Below are 23,088 nucleotides of genomic sequence, written 5' to 3'. Positions count from 1 at the left end.
CGCTGTTCAGCGTGCAATGGGGCCACGGGCGGAGCTCTCTGGGAAGGCGCAGCAAACCGTCTGACGTCATAAAAAAATGGACCAATCCAAAAGAAGGATGTTTGCAGTAGTTCCCGCTGGGTTTCAAGCCTCTGGCTGTGATGAGGAGGCAGGCATAGCCTAACTGCTTTTTTTAAAAAATGATTCGCGCTTGTTAGACGCTGTTTGTAACAAATCATAATCCAGAAGTATTTCTCTACGGGCCTGCGAGATTTGTGAAATGAAAAGAAGCTACCAGATTTTTTAACACTTTTGTGAAAACAAAAGAAACATAAGAGAATGCTAGCTATTTGTTATTACAAGTATTGGTACATATAAAGGACAAGCATGTCCTACTGCAAATGGCGTTTGGATGTGTATGTGTGTGTGAAGAGTAGCAATGAATCAATGTGTGAGTTTGAGTTGATAAAGATTATGTGTGTTTGTGTGGGGAAGGTTCGTACCACAAATTCCAGCTGTATAAACACACCACATCGCTGAATTTACATGCTTGGGGGCAATGACAAGATGAGGTCAGCTCGTGAAATCTTTCTTCACTATGACTTAGTGTTTATAGTCCCTGCGTTTAAAGGTCTGTAAAAAATAATAACAACAATAACAATAAATAATTCTCAAAGCACATTTTCCCAAAATTACAGAAAGCTCAGTGCGATATATATAAACAAAAAGATAATCAACTACAAAAGATAATCAACTACAAAAATACATAAAACACATTCGTACATAGACCAAGCATGTCGTAGAGAAGTACAGACATATTAATAGCCATGAGTGTGTCAGAGACTGAGACCAAGTACTATCGGACTGAAAACGTGCGAGGGCGAAAGGGTGTGAATGATGGACGTTTCCGGAATGCGTGTCAGGTAGATGTTTTTAAACAAAAAGAAAATAAAGGGAGGTGTGCTTGGAGAGAGAGTAAAGGGTGAGAGGAGGTAAGGTGACCAGACGGTTCGGGAGCGAAAGCGGGACTCGCGCCGATGATGGTGTCATCACCGACAAGGAACGCCGAAAAAAAAGCTGGTGGTGGTGAGGGTGGTGGGGGTGGGGGAACTTTTCCTCTGACTTTGCCGAGTAGTGATGCTATAAACGACAGATCTGTCCACGCCGCTACAGTATTCCATTTTAAAAAGAAAAACTGCTTTTTTAATATTAAATATAAATATTCCTACCTTACCTTGTTTTCCTTCTTCTTCTTCTGGTCTGAAGAAGGAGCACCCAAACATTACACGTGCAGATGTTAAGGTTCAAGTCTGCAGTATACAATTTCCAGGCCGAAGGTAGGCGGGGCCGTCGGTGTAGCGGGTCAGGTGTCAGAGGCCGCTGGACACAGAGGATTTGTCGCGCAAGAACCGTCTCGATTCTAGAAGAACGTTCGTGCATTGAGGTCTGTGAATTAATGTGCCACTGAAGGGGACTGCAAGCAAGTTGGAATTGACAGTAAAGAGATGGGTATGTCACTGATGTATGGAAACTCTCTCAATGGAGAGGATGGGGCCCACGGTTGGCACTACAACCTTTAAGCCCTAAGTGAGAAGTCAAAGGAGTTTGTTTCCCATAGTTACTTTACGACACAATGAAACTTTCTCTTTCCGTCTCTCCACCATCAAGCAAACTACATTAGTCTACAACTCTATACCAGGGGTACGGTCTGTGGATGTCTTTGCATCGGCATCGTCTGCCAAAATGTAAAATTCTGTATTCACTTGTTTTTATTTTTGTAACATCGGCCTAGGTTAATTTGCTAAAAATTTATTGTATCAAGTACAACAGAGTTTGAAATCGGCAGTCTGTAGCATTCTAACACAGAGAAAGTAAAAAGATAAAAAATAATAACAGGCTGGCAAAGGGGTGACTCAGGCAATGGCCTGGAAGGGGGGAATGACCTTTTGAACTGCGATGACAGTTGATGGCCGCGTCTAACCACGCGAGCGCCATTAGCTGGAGAGGCGAGTGTACACGTACGTGGGTGTGTTTCTGATTCCCTTTTTTTAATAATTTTTTTTTGCGCGTGCGTGTTATGGTGAGGCTCTCTTTTATTTGTTTTGTTTGGCCACCTGTATGAACGGCGTTTTGTTTTGTTTTTCTTTCCTTTCTTCCATATTTTTATTTTATTATTAATTTTTGAGCTGGCGATAAATTTTAGTTTTGTGTTGTCGCTTTGTGATCGCGTTTTGTGTCCACTGAGAAATGATTGGCTTCGCTGCTCGCATCGGGCAGGCGGAGGTTTGTCTGTGTGATTGCGAGTGTGTATGTGAGAGAGCGAGTTTCACAACGCCCGATCGCGTTACGCGACAACCTCTGGCACAGCAATCAACACACACACACCCGCGCGCATGCGCATTTTCTTGTAGTCCGGTGAGCTGGTGTTGTTGTACCAGTGCCACAATATTGAGATGATGCTTCTCTATCAACCTGTCATTTTATAGAACTCTGCAGCTTTCTTTCCTGCAATCGCGATGGGCCTACAGAGGGGCTGTGCAGATTGATCAAAAAAAAAAATAAAATACAAATAAAAAAAAAATAAAAAAAAATGCATGTAATACATCCAGGATGCAGAGAATTTAAAGAATATTTACATCACCCTTTACAACAATTCTTGAAACACCCCCACTTCCATCGTCCAAACCACCCACAGACTAAACGCTTTAATTGCATTGTGGTTCGTAGAACTTTATTGTGTCCTTACAAATGAATTTCTGAGATTTTCAAGACATGGTTTTCAACAAGGGATGTTGAAGAAGAAAAAAAGAAAAACTTTTTTTAAATCTAAATATAAATATTGCTACCATATCTTGTTTTCTTTCTTTTTTCTGGTCTGTAGAAGGAGCACCCAAGCATTTTTAAGTTTCAAGTCTGCAGTATACAATTTCCAGGCCGAAGGTAGGCGGGGTCATCAAGGTAGCTGGCCAGGTGTCAGATGGTCGCTGGACACCCAGGATTTATCGCGCATGAACCGTCTAGATCAGACCTGGGCAAAGGGCGGCCCGCGGGAGGCATCCGGCCCGCGTCTTATTTCTCACCGGCCCGCACGCTTGCCCTCCTGCCAGTATATACCAGTGGTTCTCAAAGTATTTCGGACCGCGAACTACTTTACTCTCTCTTACCGGCCCGCCATCTGATCCGCCCGCCACTATATACAGGTAGTCCTCGACTTACGACGTTGATCCGTTCTTACGCGGTGTCGTAAACCGAATTTCGACGTAAGTCGGATTCTACGTTCATACAGTACTGTACCATAGTAACAGTACGGTACTGCAAACACTTAGCCTATCCAAACACCTATCCTAACACAGTACCCTACATAATTATCAATAAACATAAGTACAGTAAAATATTGTCCAGTACAGTACGCTTTGTTATCACTGTCGCTTTCATAGGAGCAGATCCTGTCACGTGTTCAAGGATGCGATCTTTATCCTTGATAATCGTAGCGACAGTCGAACGACTATAATTGCTAAAGACCTGCCAGTTTCTGTTGCTGTTTCTCCCTTCTCAGATTGCTTTATGACGTCCGCCGCACTTTTGAATGAGGTGTGTTGGGGGGGGGGGAAGACTTATGTGCTGAATCTGTTTTTTGGGGGATTTTTATTTGTGTAGTAATGCGCTTAGCGTCTACGACAATGTTAGGGAATTCTCTTTGCGTAGATAAGGTCTCGCGTCTGTCGGGGCAGACGACGCTGTTGTTGGAACGGAACAAGAGACGCTTGAGAGGCCATCCTTGTGATTTTATATACATGTGTTGCTCATGTACATCACTTTCTGCAGGCTCAGTCACCACACTCGATCAATCGGAGGGAAAAGTGAACGCACAAGGATCAACAGTCAGCAAACTGAGGACGGACTGCCGTTGACCACCTGCATGTGACCAGACCGTTGGCCAAGCCCCGACATTCGAGTCGCGAGGACGAACTGTGTTCATGGTAATAGCAGAGGGTGTGACACTGTAATTGTCCGTGGTTGTTGTTATAATAACGTAGTTATGCCCCTTGTTCTCCACTCTTGTGTGTGTCTGAGATATTTAATAAACATAACGGCTCTGTCTCGTAGTCTTATATTCTTTTCGTCATCAGTCAGGACACTAAAATATAACAGCTGTGAACGGCGGGGGACTCAGGCAGTGGCCTGGAAGGGGGGAATAACCTTTTGAACTGCGATGACAGTTGAGAGCTGCGTCGGACCACGCGAGCGCCATTAGCTAGAGGGGAGGGTGGACACCTTCGTGGGTGTGTGTCTGATTTGTTTTTGTTTTTGTTTTGTTTTTTTGTGCGTGCGTGTTATGGTGGGGCTTTCCCCTATTTGATTTGTTTGGCCACCTGTATGAAAGGGGTTTTGTGTTCATTTTCTTTCCGTTCTTCCATAATTTTATTTTATTTATTTTATTATTTTTTTTTTTTTTGAGCTGGTGGATGCACTATACCTCCGCCAATAAACTTTAGTTTTGTCTTCTCGTTTCGTGTGCGCGTTTTGTGTCCACTGAGGAATGATTGGCTTCGCTGCTCGCGTCGGGCGCGCCGAGGTTTGTCTGTGTGATTGCGAGTGTGTATGTGAGAGAGCGAGTCTCGCAACGCCCGATCGAGTTACGCGACAACCTCTGGCACTGCAATCAACACACACACCCGTTTGACATCTTGGTAACCTCCTTTAATGCTCGGCTGGTCTTTAGAGTGTCGGATGTCTTCTTCATCTTGTCCAGTCAGCCACTTGTTTTTACTAACAAAATGGCTGAGATGGTGTCGAAATTAGTGACATAACGACGGTAATAATTCACTAATCCCACTAACAACTTCCCAACTTTAGTAAGTTTCTCCTTTTTTCCTTTTGCTCTTCTCCTTATGTTTATTGAAGAGTTCGGGAAGTTGCGCGCGCAATTCATGTTTGTCAGCTGTGTTTCGCATGTGCACTTTCCGATATACAGAAAACAGAAAGAGAGAGAGAGAGAAGGGGTGAACAGAAAAGAGAAACAAAATTACAATCTTTCTATCCATTTCTCTTTACAAGGCGACTACGATGGTTTTTCAAAAATCCAAAATTTATTCAACTTAAAACGGGATGAGGCGTAACTACATCAGAAAAAATGACAAAAGAACATAACAACAGAGAGAATGAAGAAGAGAAAACAGAAGTACAGTTTCAATCTTTGTTTGCAATTCTATTTGCAAGGAGACTCCCAATTTTTATCAACTTGAAATCAGATCAGGTGTAACTACCTCAATGTAAAACTGCAACAGTTTAAACTGTCTTACTGTACACGTGACATGTCCTACAGGTGTGCGGTAAAAGTCCAAGCTGGCATACACCACGACCCTATGGACTAATCAAATTATAAGTATGAAATACATTAACAGGTTATCCAAGTCCTTTGCATACAAAATTTGAATCTGACACTTTGTTTCTCTGTTAATCACATCCATATATCTTGTACATATTATTGAAATCTCACCGTTAGAAATTAAAAAAAAATTTTAAATGCCATAATGTACTTATGTCAATTACTGGAAAACGTTTGAAAAAAAAAAAAACAAAAGCATGTGATAAGTATGTCAACAAAATATTCACAAAATCACCAAATTGACAGCCACAGAATTCTGTAACGCTTTGACTGGTTCAAAAATGTCTTTTCTCATCCTTTGACAGGTTGACGATGTCGCTGTTTTGCTGACTACGATAAGGTGCTGACGACTACAGCGCACAGCGAATAACGGCTTCTACAAACACAGCGACTGTAGGCTGGTCATTAATTTCCATGTGATATACATAGCGACAAAAATACCAACACCAGCACCGGATAGAAAAAAGCAAAATATCGAAAAATAGCAAAATATTGTAAGTTATGTATATATTATGATTAAGCTAAAAAAGTTCCTTTGGAGGAAACTTTATATATATATATGTGTGTGTGAAAACAGAATGTGAGAAGAATACACATTTTAAAGAGATGCTATAATGTGTTTTGGTCCTTTACGTGAACCTGCATTTTAGAAGAAAAAAAAACAAGAGCTTAAGATAAATATGTCAAAATTACAAGCACAACATAAACAAAGGCAGAGAAAAAATGAAAGATCAGATCGCAAATCAGTGCGTATGTGAGATTAAAGCAAGAGACTATTGAACAAGATCGAATGTTAGAAAATGATTAAAAGTCGTGAAATAGCCACAACGGTACCAAAATATAAGGAGAAAAAAGGTCTAAGTAAAAATGAACTCTACAAAATTTGATCTACACGAAAAATGACAAATGAATAAACTTTACCATTTTTGAAACATAGTAAAAATCCATTTGCTCCAGTTGTTGCCGTGTTCACAAAATTTTTTTTCTGACATTCTACTACTGACAAAGCCATCAGTCACAATATAAAGTTTGTTAAAGTGAGTGTGAAATCATCAGTTGTCATATTTCTTTCGCATCTGCTTGAATTTCTGTTCAATCATTTCTGCAATACATTCATCCAAAAACCAGGCAGCATCAGGCGTCTGCGATGCTTTCTTCAATATTCTAGCATTTTCCATTGCAAAAGATGTTTGTCTGCAGCCTCCTGTAGCAGAACCAGAAGAAACGGTTATGTCATTTGTCTGCACGACTCTGACGCCTGCTGACCTTTCTGTTGTAACGTCCCTCGTGCCTTGAGGTGTGGTTTCTTCCTCTTGTGCCGAGTTCAAATCAGGCATCGTGGATGGTACAGAAAGGTCATCACGGACATCGAGTCCAGCGTTTGTTTGAACAGTTGATATGGTCGGAGCGTCTTCAATCCTTACTTCTGGGTCATTAAGAGTAGCTGAAGATTGTTGCCCTTGATATGACGTCGATGGTCGTTCTTCTTGTCTAGAAGTCGATTCTTGCATCGCCAGAGTCGTAGCCCCTTGTCTGGAAGTCGATGGTTCTTCATCTTCACGAGAGGTAGAAGGCTGAGAAATAAAGATCAGCGGTCTATCCGTGTCCATGTTTGGCGTATTTCTCGTCACCACGTCGTCCTCGATATTGTCACTTTCTCTGTTGATGTCAAGTCCTTCATAATTAAGTGATTCCTCCTCTAATGGCGATGATGCCCGAGAGGAGGGAGGAGATTCATCGACAATGTCAGATGGTGTAAATTGTCGCAATGTCAAGTTTGAGCGCTCTGTGCGACTCATCTTAGGTAAAGACGATCCTTCTTCCTGCGGACAAAACGAATCCGCCAATCTTGTACGTTTGTAACGAGACAGTAATGTAGACCTCTCAGCATCAACTATCCTTTCTCCCTGCATGGCATCCCAATCTCTTGGTGTGTCAGATTCGGTGTCCAATTCAAATCCGCTAAATGTTTCAGGTATATCCCATTTTGTGTAGTGTCCTCTATACTTATTTCCTCGCTGGTACATTCCCCAGTTTTTAGGAGCAAGGAAGGCCAGATCACTGATCATCGTTTTGTAATAGTCTGGAAATTCTCTGTGGGAGCGATGGACGAGACGTATTGCATAACAAATAGAGCTTTGCTTGAGTATGCGTTTTTTGCTCCAGTGAGGCTCAAGACTGAAATTAGAATCTGTCAGTCCTTCGAAAACATCAATGAAAGCGCCTTTCAGTCTCTGCTCAAGAGACTGATTATCTTCAATGAGGTTCTGGCAGAGACTAAGGAAGACACGCAAGAACTCCTTAAAGATCTTTTTAGCTCGGTACGCCATGGTGTCTTTTGCCTCCACGGAAACAGAAAGGTCGACAGCAGCAGGTAAGCTCCAAGGCTCTTGTTGTGGTCGTTCACGAATATTACAGAACACTCTCTTGGCGATTTCAGAATCTTTAAATGTTCTCAGATGTGCGCACACAGAGTCAATATCACTGCGAATACCAAAAGCCTCCAAACACTTTATAGCTTCAACAAAATGTATTTTCTCGCCTGTTTTTACTATCCGGTATCGTTGCAGTCTGAAGGTAATTGGTGTCCACGGCGCACAGCGGAGGAAGGCTTCTTCACACACCTTGATTGGCTGCTGGTTACTCATCTTAATGTAATTTTTGTAAAGTCCTTTTGTTTTTTTCGTTTTCTATGGAGAAAATAGTTATCTTTCTTCAATGCCTCGCTCTTTGAACCTTTCTCTGTCGCTGTTCAGCGTGCAATGGGGACACGGGCGGAGCTCTCGTGGAAAGCGACGCAAACCGTGTGACGTCATCAAAAAATGGACCAATCCATAAGAAGGATGATTGCAGTAGCTCCCGCTGTTTATCACATCTCTTGCTGTGATGAAGAGGCAGGCATTGCCTAAACTACTTTTTTTCAAAAATGATTCGCGCTTGTTACACGCTGTTTGTAGCGCATGTATGTGTGTTTGATAAACAAATCACAATCCAGAAGTATTTCTCTAAGGGCCTGCGAGGTCTGTGGGATGAAAAGACGATAAAACATTTTTTAACACTTTCGTAAAAACAAAAGAAAGATAAGTAAATGCTAACTACTTGTTATTACAAGTATTGGTACATATAAAGGACAAGCATGTCCTACTGCATATGGCGTTTGGGTGTATTTGTGTGTGAAGAGTAGCAACGAATCAGTGTGTGAGTTTGAGTTGATAAAGATTATGTGTGTTTGTGTGGGGAGTGTTTGTACCATAAATTCCAGCTGTATAAACACACCACATCGCTGAATTTACATGCTTGGGGGCAATGACAAGATGAGGTCAGCTCGTGAAATCTTTCTTTATTATAATTTAGTGTTTATAGTCCCTGCGTTTAAAGGTCTGTAAAAAATAATAACAACAATAACAATAAATAATTGTCAAAGCACATTTTCCGAAAATTACAGAAAGCTCAGTGCGATATATATAAACAAAAAGATAATCAACTACAAAAATACATAAAGCACATTGGTACAAATACCAAGCATATCAGTAGAGAAGTAGAAACATATTAATAGCCATGAATGTGTCAGAGACTGAGACCAAGTACTATCGGACTGAACACGTGCGAGGGCGAAAGGGTGTGAATGATGGACGTTTCCGGAATGCGTGTACGGTTAGTGTTTGTAAACAAAAAGAAAATAAAGGGAGGTGTGCTTGGAGAGAGAGTAAAGGATGAGAGGAGGTAAGGTGACCAGACGGTTCGGGAGCGAAAGCTGGACTCGCGCCGATGATGGTATCGTCACCAACAAGGAACGCCGAAAAAAAAAAGCTGGTGGTGGTGAAGGTGGTGGTGGTAGGGGGGAACTTTTCCTCTGACTTTGCCGAGTATTGGTGCTTTTTAACGGCAGATCTGTCCACGCCGCTACAGTATTTCATTTTAAAAAGAAAAACTGCTTTTTTAATATTAAATATAAATATTGCTAGCTTATCTTGTTTTCCTTCTTCTTCTTCTGGTCTGAAGAAGGAGCACCCAAACATTACACGTGCAGATGTTAAGGTTCAAGTCTGCAGTATACAATTTCCAGGCCGAAGGTAGGCGGGGCCGTCGGTGTAGCGGGTCAGGTGTCAGAGGCCGCTGGACACCCAGGATTTGTCGCGCAAGAACCGTCTAGATTCTAGAAGAACGTTTGTGCATTGAGGTCTGTGAATTAATGTGCCACTGAAGGGGAATGCAAGCAAGTTGGAATTGACAGTAAAGAGATGGGTATGTCACTGATGTATGGCCACTCTGTGAATGGAGAGCATGGCGCCCGCCGTTGGCACTACAACCTCTGAGCCCTTAGTGAGATGTCAAAGAAGCTTGTTTCGTGCAGTTACTTTACGACACAATAAAGCTTTCTCTTCCCGTCTCTCCATCACCAAGCAAACTACATTAGTCTACAACTGTATACCAGTCGTACGGCCTGTGGATGTCTTTGGATCGGCATCGTCTGCCAAAATGTAAAATGCACTTGTTTTTATTTTTATAGCATCGGCCTGCGTTAATTTGGTAACTTTATTATTTCAAGTACAACAGAGTTAGAAATCTGCAGTCTGTAGCATTCTAACACAGAGAAAGTAAAAAGATAAAAAGTAATCACAGGCTGGCAAAGGGGTGACTCAGGCAGTGCATTGGAAGGGGGGAATAACCTTTTGAACTGCGATGACAGTTGAGGGCCGCGTCGGACCACGCGAGCGCCATTAGCTAGAGGAGCGGGTGTACACGTACGTGGGTGTGTGTCTGATTCCCTTTTTTATTTGTTTTTGTTTTTTTTTTTTTTCGTGCGTGCGTGTTATGGTGAGGCTCTCTCCTATTTGTTTTGTTTGGCCACCTGTATGAAAGGCGTTTTGTTTTGTTTTTCTTTCCTTTCTTCCTTATTGTTAGTTGTTTTTTTTTTTTTGTTTTTTTTGACAGTCAACAATCTTTAGTTTTGTCTTCTCGCTTCGTGTGCGCGTTTTGTGTCCACTGAGGAGTGATTGGCTTCGCTGCTCGCGTCGCGCGCGCGAAGGTTTGTCTGTGTGATAGCGAGTGTGTCTTTGAGAGAGCGAGTCCTACAACGCCCGATCGCGTTACGCGACAACCTCTGGCACTGCAATCAACACACACACCCGCGCGCATGCGCATTTTGTTGTAGTCCGGTGAGCTGGTGTTGTTGTACCAGGGCCACAATATTGAGATGATGCTTCTCTATCAACCTGTCATTTTACAGAACTCTGCAGCTTTCCTTCCTACAATCGCGATGGGTCTACAGAGGGGCTGTGCAGATTGATAAAAAAATAAATAAATAAAAAAAATAAATAAAAATAAATAAAAATTCATATAATACATCCAGTTTGCAGAGAATTTAAAGAATAGTTACATCACCGTTTACAACAATTCTTGAAACACCATCATTGCCACCGTCCAAACCACCCACACAATAAACGCTTTAATTTCATTGTGGTGCGTAGAACTTTATTGTGTTCTTACAAATGAATTATAAGAGATGAATTGTTTCATCCCCATCACACCTCCAGTGCGTCGCAAGAAGAAAGGCAAGTATTAACAGTTCAAGATGCGTTTACCGCTGGCATCATAGAACTCGGCATTACACCCTCCACAGAAGTTATCCCTGGCAGGGAGAGGAACCAAGACAATTTTAAGCAGAAAAATCGTAAATATAAGCATTTTAACATCTACTTAAAGGAAGTAGTTTGCTTTGTGATAAATGTTAAAGTAACTTGTGGAGTACATAACTGTACCTGTACATAACACTTCTGATTGTAATCAGTTGAACATAACTTACAGAATTAAATAGACTCAGACATAGAAAAAACATGTAGGTTACAGGGACACACAAACTGTTAAGCTGGGCTTAAACGATAGATACATATATTCTAAATTATGTCCTGAGCACGCCATAGCTTAAACGACCTATTCCCCCCCCCCCTATCCACACACACACACAGACACACAGGCGCGCGCGCGCGCACACACACACAAGCGCGCGCATGCACAAACAATGCGTTGGTCAACGCATATATCAACGAGTACTGATAGCGATAAAGAATCATTGGGAAACACACGCATACATCACGATGCTTATAACAGTTAATGTTTAAAAGGAAGTAATGAAGGTACCTGCACTGAGCATTAGGATACTTTGTGCATTTTGTCACCCGACAAGGGGCCACGAAACAGTTGACAATGTTCGGACACTCTGTGGAGAAAAGTACATCGTAAATTAGACAAATACAGTTAGGAAATATGGTGAATAATTGACTAGATGGAAGGAGAGATGACTCTGGTGGAACTGGTTGAGTAGTATTTGTTATACTCCATTTCTTAAACTAAGAATATTTTGTCTGTTTCTATTACTGTTTAACGGAGCCGCTCTTCACCTAACATAACTGGATTTATTTGCTTAACGATGGTATAATAGCTTTTCATCATCACTGTATTAAAAAAAAACAGTGATGACTTTTCATGTATAGACAACCTTTGGGAATTGCATGAACGCAGGTCTTCTGCTTACTCAAAAAATTGCATCAGTGCGCATTAAAAGTTTGGAGGACCCCTTCAATTTTCGTCAATGGGGTCCCAGGGGACCCCTTCAAATTTGGGCGAAGAACAGATACAAAATTTGGTGAGTGTAGTGTCTGACATCGTAGCCCAATCTATTGTTGTCGTCTGCTACAAGGTGAGAGTTACTTCCCTTGCACTGAGTTTTTTTTTTTCCCCCCTTACCGGGAAGAGTTCCATTAACTTATTTCAAAGATGTCGTTGACAGCGTGGTTAAAATCATCTTCTCAGAAACGGAAAGAAAGTGAGCACCCCAAGTACAGTGAGCATAAGCTCATCACAGATGCTTGCACAGACTTCATGGCACAGAAATCTCGCCGTTTCTGACTAGACATTACAGTGTTTTGTGTGCCTGAAAGGCAGTTGAACAAAGTATGTTGATTTGTTGATTTTTTTCCACATTGTACAGGGACCCCTTAGAGTTAGCCTGGGACCCAGAAATCTGAAGAAGGGATCCCTGGTACCCCAAAGAATTTAGCTTAGCAGAAGCCCTGATGGCATGAACCAAGTATGTTACTCTGGCATAATATTAGTTTCAATTTCAATTTAAGACGAAATTATAATCCTTTTACGGGGTTAAAATTACAACTAAAAAATATTTTCTTCTATATATGTTTAAAGAATGCACATAATCTCACACACATAACTGAATACATGAATATGGAGGAATAAAAACTAAATGAATAGAGCCACGAACTTGTATTACGATTTTTTTTTTTCAGTTAACTGCTAAGACGAGGCAAGTGTATACAAAGCTTCCAGTTTAGTCACATTCTTTGTTTAGGCTCGCCGATACTAACAGCGGAGAACGCAAGAGACTAAGCGTTGGTCTCGGCAGACAGACAGCAGTCCACCTATACACGTCTGTGATAGAGCACTTACACCTGTTGAGAAATGAGTAAATGTGACAATCTGAGACAGTGCTGTAGAAATAGCTGGCACTGTAGGGTTGCGTGAAGCAATTGAGAATATGTGGGAAAAACAGATATGATGAGATAAACAGACACATGAACAAACACAAACAGGCAGCGAATATCACCAGAGACAGTAAGAGAGGTTTCATCACAGAAGGGTGTGTACACAGCTGCAAGGAACAGAACTCTCATTTACAAAAACCTGAAACGTCCTAATCCTTGCAGAAAAGTAGACATCTACATCTACATCTACATCAGCTTCATTCTGCCTGAGCCCGTTACTGGACCTTCTTGGTCGTCACAACAACATCAAAGGGATTTTTTTTTTTCGTCTTTCCTGTCTGCATTATGCTTACCTGCGCACGAGCAGACGCCGATAAGACAAAACAGAAGCAGAATCTTCAACATGGCTGCTGTGACACGTAGACACTGGAATAAGTAAGTGTCGACTGAGAGTTGCATATATATAGTCCAGCTAATTAGCTTGTGCACACGGCACTTTCCTCACGGGGAATGACCCACCTGCTAAAAATACACTATTGTGGGGCCACATAAGAGGTTTTCCATTAAAAAGTAAATTTCCGTCTAATTATAAAATTAAAGAATAAATTGTTGAGCTTTAGAATGTATTCTATATTTATGAAATCACGAATACGTCCGTGAGGAAATGAATTGTTTGGCTATGAAAAGAGTTGTATAACTGTAGAATGAGTTGTCTAGATGGAGAAAGATGATGGGGAAATTATAAAAAAATCCCTCTTGGTGCCCCACCTTTGCCGTGCATCAATATTTTTCTGACCGGTAGTCACAGCTGTTGTTGATTTAGTTTCTTTGTTTGTTTAGTCTCATTGCATAGGGCTGCAAGGTCAACAAGTTTGAAAGTTTATATTCTCGATAATCACCAAGATTAATTAAACAATGGATTTCAAAGAGATTTATAAACCTTTGAAGGTTCTTGGATGAGCAACACAGAGTATTACTATGAACATTCAACGGTTTCAAAGAAAGCTGTTTACTTACCCTCTATTCAGCTTGTAATCGCTTTTCATTGCCGTCTGAAAGTAACTGGTGTTCATAGTGTGCAACCAAGTAAGACTTTGTAAAATGTGATCTTGTCGGCAGTGCCAGAATATTCAGACGATTCATCTACATCTCCGAGCTTTCGTTGAAGTATGAAGCCCTCCCTCCTCCTGCACCTGCGATGGGCTGGACCAGGTATGTACAGCGTGCCCACAAAGGTGCATTTAATACACACAGGATGAAAACCTCGTAAAGAATATTTACATCACCATTGAAATCATTTCTCACAGCATCAGCACTGTTAAACACCCCCACTGTCACCGACATTCCTTCTCCTCCTCCTCCTCCTCCTCCTCCTCCCTCCAACTCACACAAAAATCAAACGCTTTGATCTCTTTGTGGTATGTAGTATTTTAATGTGTCAGTTAAAACGAATTCCTCTCAACTTAAATTTCAACATAAGCTTTTAAACAAGAGAGACATGGTTTTATCCTTATCGGACTTTCAAAACATCAGAAGATCATCAGAAAGCATTACAGTCAAGGATGCGTTTACCGCTGGCATCATAGAACTCGGCATTACAGCCTCCACAGTAGTTATCCCTGGCAGGACGAATTACCAAGACACATGAATTATAGTGAAAAATAGTAAATAGTGGATTTTAAGTAAAAAAAAAAAGTATTGCTAACAACATGAAATATCTATTTAGAGGAACTGATTAAATAAAGACACGGTTGTTTGGTAACAGCTGTTGAACATGTAGATAGTTCTTATTGTAATCAATATTAAGATATATATAAAGTATTAAATAGACCAAGATAGGTGTATCGAAACGACACGTAGATTAAAAGATAAAACAAATTAACTGGTAATATTGGTAATATGTGCTTCAGTGATAGATGATGCTGTCTGAGGCATATTTGATCATAACTTTGGGATGCACAATGGTTAATTTTTGTGCTGTTAAGAAAACCTCATTGCAGGCAACTGAAATGGTGGACTGAGCTTCTATTTGTGATCAACAAACAGTTAGGAAAGCTTCACGCATTTTGTCAACACCTCGAGAGAATTTGTTTTACTAAGCTCAGGTAAACGTATTCCATGCCAACATGTAGAAGTAACAGACACCTGAAATCGTTTGTACCATCTGCGGTCCAGCTGCTCAACCTCAGATGAGGTGTCAATGGTGTTTGTGTGTGTGTGTGTTGTAGATGCGCACATGATTAATCTTGATGCAAGCTGTTGTTTGTTTTATAGTATATAGATATATATAATTGGCCTTCATTTCACGTGATAATGTACACCTTGCACCTTGCAGTGAACTTGTTCTACTTCTACTTTTACTTTTATTTTTAACTTAACTAGAGCCCCTTCCCATGTTTAAATTGCCCACTGGGACCAATAAAGTTGATCATTGTCATTATCATTGTAAATTGTTTTGAGAAATATAGCTGCAGCAATGATTACCACCAGCCCGTGATTGTTAAAGCAGATACGAAACAAGGTTATTATCTGAACCAGCTGTCTCTCTCTCTCACACACACACACACGCTGACAACGATAAAGATGCATTGTTACACGTGTGTGTGAAACTATATTACCGATATAAATGTGTAATGAAAGTACCTGCATTGGGCATCAGGGTAGCCTTGGCAGTGTGTCACCATACACGGAGCCACAAAGCAGTAGACCATGTTTGAACACACTATGAAGACAAGTTCAGCGAAGATTAGACACATTATTATTAAGTTTGGTGAATGATTGAATAGACTGATAGACATAACTCTGGATGAAGTGGTCGAGTGGTATTTTTTTGTTTTTATTCCACATCTTAAATCAACCAGAGATGCTACTCCGACTGCTGTCTTAATTTCAATTTTAAACAAAATTTAAACGCTTTTGATACTGGCAGCTGTCAATCAAAGATGACCGTCGTTAAACTGGCAACTCAACCATCATTTCTCATTCTTTCTCATGCAGCCCTGCATTTTAAAGCAGGCACTCGTAATCAGAATGCCTACACCAATGTAGAAAGCTTAGACCTGTTGAGAAATGTATACAAGACAACAGAAACAGACCGAACAGAGACAGAACAGTCAACCCGTGGAATGTAGCCATTTAAACTAGGATTCTTACACTGTCCACCTGAACCATTCAGTTCCACGTGAAGAAGCAGACGTCTACAACTACATCAACTTATTCGTGTCTAAACCAGCCTCTGCATCTTTTTGGTGGTCACCATACACAGGTATATTGTTAGTCTTTCCTGTCTGCATTCTGCTTACCTGATGCAGGGATGACAGCGCACGAGCAGATGCCAAGAAGACAAAACAGTAGCAGAATCTTCAACATGGCTGCTGCAGTGACACGTAGATAATGGAATAAGTAACTGTGTCGGCTGACAGTTGCAGATATATATAGTCCAGCTAATTATCTCGTGCACACGGCACTCTCCTCACTTACTGGGAACCACCCGCCTGCAGGTCTGCTAGAATGACACGATTATGGGGCGCCAAGTATGGAAGGTTGAGGGGAATTTAAAAAGAAATAACTTTCGTTTTTTAGTTAGACAATTATAGAAGGAATTGTTAAGCTATAGAATGCATTCTATAATTATACAATAACTTGCATAACTAGCTGGGTTTTTTTCATATAAAAGGGAGAAATGGGGAGGAAAACCCTCTGGAATCATTATTACATTACATATGATGGAAGATCCGAGAGTAAGGATCTTACGCCCACGCACTCCTAGAAACTGCTGTACATGTTCCAAAATTTTGAATTGAAGATAAGCATTAAATATAGATCAGATTGCACTGATTTTTTTATTTGCTTTACAGCTTAAATTAACTATGATAACATAACTGAATTCAGATTGTAACTGCAGTTTTATTTTGCTTGGGGGTTAGTGGAGATACAGATAAACAGATACCCTACGCCAGGGATGGGCAAATCATTTGGTCTGGCCTTGCCAATGCAACCTCAGGCGGGACTTGAAATTAATAAGCCTAGGAACTGTTTTCATAGCAACACAACTTCATATCAAGCGAATCATAACAACGTAAATTTAGAGGGAGAAGCAAGGAACGTCCATTACGGGATAGACAGGATACACAGGAGCAAATACAGTATATTATAATTATAGTCTTTGGTATGAACACATGAAGGGACAGACATCCATGCTTCTCGTCGGCCCACAGCTGTAAGGCGGTTATAGCACCTGTCAACAATGCAGTGAGGGATGGCTATCTAGGGTTCAGATATCGCCTCGGGCACGCTGTTCTTTCTCTGCATATGGCATCTGTTTACATGTCTGGCTGTTTTGCCTTGATATAACCTTAGTTGCTGGCTCAGCATAAAACACCAGTCTCCTCCCCCTCCATCACCACCACCCCTGTGGCCTGTTTGCCTGTACTGTAGTGACTTAATTAAGAGGACAGTAAGTGCCAGGCATGCTGGAGGGTGTACATGTTGCAAAATGCTAACACACTGTGGCGAAAACTACTTCTTGAATAAATAAATCACTCTAATTTTTGTTGATAATTTTGCGAATGATGTTATGAATATCCACACCCCTGCCTCACGCCTTTTGTCTTGCCGGAGGAGATGTATGTCACGTGACATGCATAACCACTTCTGCCATGCATTTTGTAACAGTTTACATTTCAGTTCTCCAGCCTTACGTGAAAAACTGCTGTCCCCAACCCCTCTCACTTGTGCACCAGCCCCTGCTTTCTCGTCATGGGCTACGTGTGTCTATTTTTACCGTCAGTCCAGCGGGACATCAGCTGACCCAGCGTACACACGGCCAGGGGCCAATCTTTCAACTCTATTCCTCTACTACTACCACCAGATGTTGTCAGAGAGGAAGTAACTTAACGTGTTGCTCAGTCAGGTGTCAGATTATGCCTTAATTGTTTGTAATAGTGCGTTTGTGTCAGATAACCTGAGGGAAGCGACGTACGCCCCCTGAGGTCCCTTCATTGGAATTCTTAGCTTCGGGAGAAGGAATCAACAATTCCAAGCGCAACCGTAGCATCTCAAAAGAAGGTATGCCAATTTTAAATATTGATGTTAATTAAACCTCGGCAAAAATTTGAAAATATAGTTGTTTAGCTATAGGCAGTATTTCCATCTCTGTCAAAATGTACACCGGTTGTGGGCCTGCTGCTACTGACCTCCCGCCATTTGTGTGAAGTTTCACCCTGCTGCCGCAAGCATTGGTATCTGGAATGTTCGATGCTAGATGTTTCTAGATGCATTTACACATTGTGTATAAGCTTTGAGCCTGCGGGTCAGAGCACTCAGGACAAAGATAATTGGGAGAGACAGTTATGGAAGCTATTGCAAGTATTGTACTCTTTTGATAATAAGTCTTATGTAGAATTGTAAAATGAAAACAAAATAATGCTACAATACTTTATATAAAGGTATGAATATTGACTTTTAAAAAAATGAAATCTGCTTAATGTGAAAGTATAAGCATCGCAGAAGGAAAGTGTAACACATCTTCAATAACATTTGAGGACTTTATATTTATTTTACCATTGGATGTTTATGTTTTAGACATGTGACAAAAAGAAAAAAAGCCAACAGAAATGATTTTCCTGTTATTGAACAGACATCACAAAACAGTGACCAAGTATATGTGTCACAGTAAAGCAGGTCAGGTCAAAAGGACAAAAGTATGCTGTAGACATAATGTTGAATGTGTTGTAATAAAGCTTGAGGTTATAGTGAGAATGATAACAGCTTCTCATTTCTTGTGATTGGCAGAGTTTCCATCCACAAGAGTACGTTGGATCTGCAGTTTGAGGTTACAGCAGTACTTGGACTAAGACAGCTACATATTTGGCCATGGGTGATGCTAGGACTAGGGTAGACTTTGGTAAAGTCTGTATACAGAAAGTGTGAGTACACATTGGAGCTTGCATTGACCACAATTTTGCCACACTCAGGTAGTAAGTCCTTCTTGGCCTTTTTCCAGTTTGAACTGACAGCACCAACCAAACATGCCACTTCACTTTGCTTCAGCAGACAATCTTCACAGTACAAATCCAACTCTTCTTAGAATTCCACAATTTGGAATTCCTTACCTCAGCCACCTGGCAATGTGTTAATTTAGGGGACAGGTTTGAGAATAAATTCTTTCTTTAGCTCTTTATCATAATTGTCTCTCTCCCATATCTTTCTCCTGTCTTTTTCTCTTTCTTTGGTTCTGCTTATTTATATAGTGCTTGTAATGCTGTTTATGTCTTAAAGACTGGGCTGCTAAAATCAAAGGTTTTATATCTATTCTTTATATGTTCATGTGTGTTATTAGAAAATGCTTTCAGTTTCCTTGGCTTTTTTTAAGTAGTTGATCTCAGCATCAGTATATTCAGGGTCATTCAGCTGAGGTTGATGCTTGCTGGCTTTCCTTTTCTAGAATCGGAAACAGTGATGCAGACTGTTTTTGTAAGATTCTGAATGCACTTTACTTTTAGTGTCAGTGGGTTGATAATAGGTGTAGATCTGTATCATTATATTGTTTATAGAGTTTCTTGCTTTTTGGGCTTCATATTTTTGAAAATATAACAAATAGCAAACCACAACAATCATGAAATTTCTTTCAGTGTTAAAAAATTTACATCCTTTGGCTTTCTGTTGCAGAGATTTGCCATTTCCAACTGATGAAGATTTTCTGTCTACTAGCTCCACCATTGACTCTTATGAATCAGAGGAAGATTTGACTTCATCTTGTTCTGACTCAGACGAGTCAGTGGAATTGAATGGGGATACCCCATTAGTCTTCCTAGACACGGAAACAAATGGATTATTTGATGAAGACGATCCACTTTACGTTCCAGAGATGCTACAGATTTGTTTGAAATATAAGAACCGGACATTTAATCGGTAATGTACAAGTATCCTATGTAGTTAACTATGAAAATAAAATAGTAGAGAAACCCTCACTACATGTATATGTTAATCTAAAGGACCCAGTGATTTTATTAAGGGTCTGAAAACCACAATATTTTAAGGGGTGGCCTGAAAACCCCTTTTATTTTATGGATAGAATATTCTGCCTGGTGGATCCTTTGCCTGTGAAGCAAAAGTTACATTCAAGACATGGTCAGACCTATGACAGCTTTCAAGAGTTAATGGGTACCTGGTTTTTAGCAGCTGAGGGGGTTGGGCTCCACCTTTAACATTCCATGGCCTATATGTTGTGAACAACATTTGACAGTCCCTTTAGACCACTATAGATTGTACGAAACTCCTATAACAACCCATGTTCATGCTAAATAACTCTTTCATGACACAAGGGATGAAGGTGGGAGATATGCAGCTTGTTTAGTCTGAAGAGAAAAAAATCTATCAACATTCCTAGAGTGCACAATAAAGTATGGGGCTCTATTACAAGTTTTTATTTACAAGTCACACATTTGCTTGTCCTCCACTCTTGTCAGTATCTCATACAGAATTACTTCTCTTTGTTTCCTATCTGAAGTCACACATTAAATCATTTTATAAATCAATGTCTTTTTTAACTGCATGCTCATGATGATAGTAGTAATTGCTCTGATATTGTCACCTCTTAACTCTTTTAAATTTCAGTTATATTCAGCCAACATCTGACATCGAGGATGAGGCCTCTTATGTAAATGGACTGACGATTATCAATGGTAGGCTTTGCCACCATGGTGATTACGTTCTGACTGTGGATCTGTCAGAATGCCTTCACAGTCTGCTGTTTTGGTTGAATGAAGTAAAAGAATCAGCAGGTGGACGCAAACCCATACTAATTGCTCATCATGGTTTTGGTTTTCACTTTAAGATTCTTTGCCACACCTTAGACATGTGCAAGTAAGTTTTTGGTAATTGGGATTTCAATCAACTGTTTATCTTTACTGAGCTTATTTTGTGTTTTATTTTGTCATATACTAATACTCAACTTTGGAGCAGGAGGTAATTCAATTCCATCAGTGACTGGTACCGGAGGGAGAAGGGTGGGAACTTGACCTCACAGCAAAGGGGCACCTGTTTTATCAGGAATGGTGAAAAGTGGCAGAAGAAATGGGTTGGGCTCTACATTCTCCTTTTACAATAAACATAGTGAATTATTTACAATTTACTGCCCAAAAGTTACTGGGACCTTCTCACTCTGTGTGAAAGGCAAGTGAATGCAGGACCAACAGATTGTGGCTGTTCTTTTTTTGTTTTGGCCATGGGACTTATAAACGCTACCATGTGTAAATGAACTGTGATCATATAAGGCTGTGTCTCCTGATGTGATAGGTAGGAATGTGTTATGGCAACATTGTTGTTGTGATGTTCGATTCTAATCCTTTTTTACTTATAGAGCCGTTAGTTGCCGTCTGGGATCAATAACGTCTTATATGGGGCTATAGAACCCTTTACCTTTCTTTATGTATACAAATTAGTTTCCTCATTCACTCCTTTTCTGTTTACAAAGTCTCTGTCACTGGCTCTGGCTCATCAATGCCATAATAAAAAAGACCTGAACCCTAAGCACCACTTCAGCAAGAATGTTCAGCATGTGTTTTCCAAATGCTGGGATTTTCTGAATCTTAAAGACCAACCTTAATGGCTTGCATTTTTTGCAGATATCAGTAGATATAAAGACAATATAAACCTAACCTGCAAATTTTAGTCTCCAAAACCCATCCATTAATTAATTAACTGCTAGCAAAGTACGCGATTCGTAGCTGCGATCAACGATCGCTGCTATATAACATCTAGTATACTACGACACCTTGGTACATCATTTCAACATTGCCAGCTGTCAACACCAATCAAACCGTTCAGGTTGGTCCTTAAATTAATTTTCATCAAGAGAACCAAAAATGAAAAATAAAGTTAGGACACATTGCAAAAACTATGTGCTTACATCACATTTAATTGTCTTTTTGAATTTATTCCAGCCTGCGTGAAGGCGCTTACGAAGTCATTGGTGGGTTTGCAGACACCTTGGACTTGGCTCGGAAATTTATTTCCCAGGATTCTGTCCGTAACTACCAGCTTCGCTCTTTGGCCATGAGATTCTTCAACATGCATGTACCCAATGAAGCCAAAGCACAAGCCATGGCAGTACAGAAAATTTTTATGAACCATCTCTCTGAGCATTTTAATGCAGAAGAGGTGTACACCTACAATAATTTCTCCAATTCAGTCATTTAATGCACTCTGTTACTGTGTTCACTTTAACACCTCTGAACTTTTTATTTATCTCACTTGTCAGTAGCTGCATCTATCCCTGTGCTTCCTTCCCAACAATCAGTACAAGTCAAAGGATGAATGAACAATCTCACTAAGGTCCATGCTTGTATTGAAAAACTTGACTGAGAATGAGTTGATGCTGGACTTAAAAGATAAATTTACAGCATCTGTAATCAGAACCTGAACAGCATAAAAAAAAAAGAATTCTTGTGCAGTGGTTACAAGATTTACTGCTAAAGTATCTCAGTTTTGATTTACTTGTAAAGCAAAAGCTTATAAGAAAATACTGAGGTTTATAAAAATCAGTATTAATATTTTCAGCTTTAATCTGTATGTGTGCTTTAGCATTAATTTGATTTTCAGCAGAAAAAAAAGTAAAGGTGAAATATGAAGCTGAAGAATAAAGATGAAAGATAATTTTAGCTTGGTTCATTTGAAAGAATCCTGGATTGTACTGCAGATAAACATGGATAAGTAATTTCACTCAGTGTGAATTTGTTTTCCCACCCGTGGCTCCCTACTAACTTCGTCTTGTGATCATTCTCACTCAACTGTTTTTTTAACATCTGAAAATAAAACAGATCCTCATAACCCCTTCTGCTTTGTAGCAATTTTGTGCAAAATTATCCTCTTTGCCCCACTGTTCTATGATGTCTGTGTAGATATGTTTGCAGATATGCAAGCAGTTCTCCTTTTTTAAAGTCTGCACATCCACTTTTTTTTTTGTTTGTAAGTGTCAAAGATAAACTAGACTTTTCTCTGTTCATTTGTACAAACTCTGTAAGCTTTATAATCTAGAACTCTGCTTGACATGACAAATACTGCAAGTATAAAAAACATCCCGTGTTTATCCAGGTTCTGCCTTACCTATCTTATTCTATCACCCTTGTCAATAAAGATTTGTCATTTGTCTGTGCTGGTGTTATAATTTTCTGATAAAAGAAAGTATCAACATGCTTGCTCACACAACAGACCAAATCC

General features: G+C 40.2%; 2 protein-coding genes across 4 annotated transcripts; one reads left to right on the top strand and one right to left on the bottom strand.

Annotated features, from left to right (window-relative positions):
* Positions 1–3,628: 3,628 nt before the first annotated feature.
* On the bottom strand, positions 3,629–16,350 carry LOC112556503. The gene is made up of 5 exons (XM_025225575.1): positions 16,170–16,350; positions 15,511–15,589; positions 13,221–14,486; positions 11,510–11,588; positions 3,629–11,000 (listed from the first exon to the last, which is right to left on the bottom strand). Exon 5 carries the CDS (start codon positions 8,014–8,016, stop codon positions 6,421–6,423), a length of 1,596 nt encoding a protein of 531 aa, XP_025081360.1. The 5' UTR covers positions 8,017–11,000; positions 11,510–11,588; positions 13,221–14,486; positions 15,511–15,589; positions 16,170–16,350; the 3' UTR covers positions 3,629–6,420.
* A 1,231-nt stretch (positions 16,351–17,581) lies between these two features.
* LOC112556505 lies at positions 17,582–23,019 on the top strand. Of its 3 annotated transcripts, none has more exons than XM_025225579.1 (5): positions 17,582–17,934; positions 18,661–18,794; positions 19,537–19,779; positions 20,485–20,733; positions 21,813–23,019. In XM_025225579.1, exons 2-5 carry the CDS (start codon positions 18,742–18,744, stop codon positions 22,066–22,068), a joined length of 801 nt encoding a protein of 266 aa, XP_025081364.1. In that variant the 5' UTR covers positions 17,582–17,934; positions 18,661–18,741; the 3' UTR covers positions 22,069–23,019. The 3 variants fall into 3 exon arrangements, with proteins under 3 accessions (XP_025081364.1, XP_025081367.1, XP_025081365.1); XM_025225582.1 differs by lacking the exon at positions 17,582–17,934 and adding an exon at positions 18,098–18,230; XM_025225580.1 differs by lacking the exon at positions 17,582–17,934 and adding an exon at positions 18,166–18,234.
* The last annotated feature ends 69 nt before the right edge of the window (positions 23,020–23,088 follow it).

This window comes from Pomacea canaliculata, linkage group LG2 (assembly GCF_003073045.1).
Source record: "Pomacea canaliculata isolate SZHN2017 linkage group LG2, ASM307304v1, whole genome shotgun sequence".
Taxonomy (NCBI): Eukaryota; Metazoa; Mollusca; class Gastropoda; order Architaenioglossa; family Ampullariidae; genus Pomacea; species Pomacea canaliculata.
Note: the sequence above shows the minus strand (reverse complement) of the source record. Positions and strands in the feature narration are given on the sequence as shown.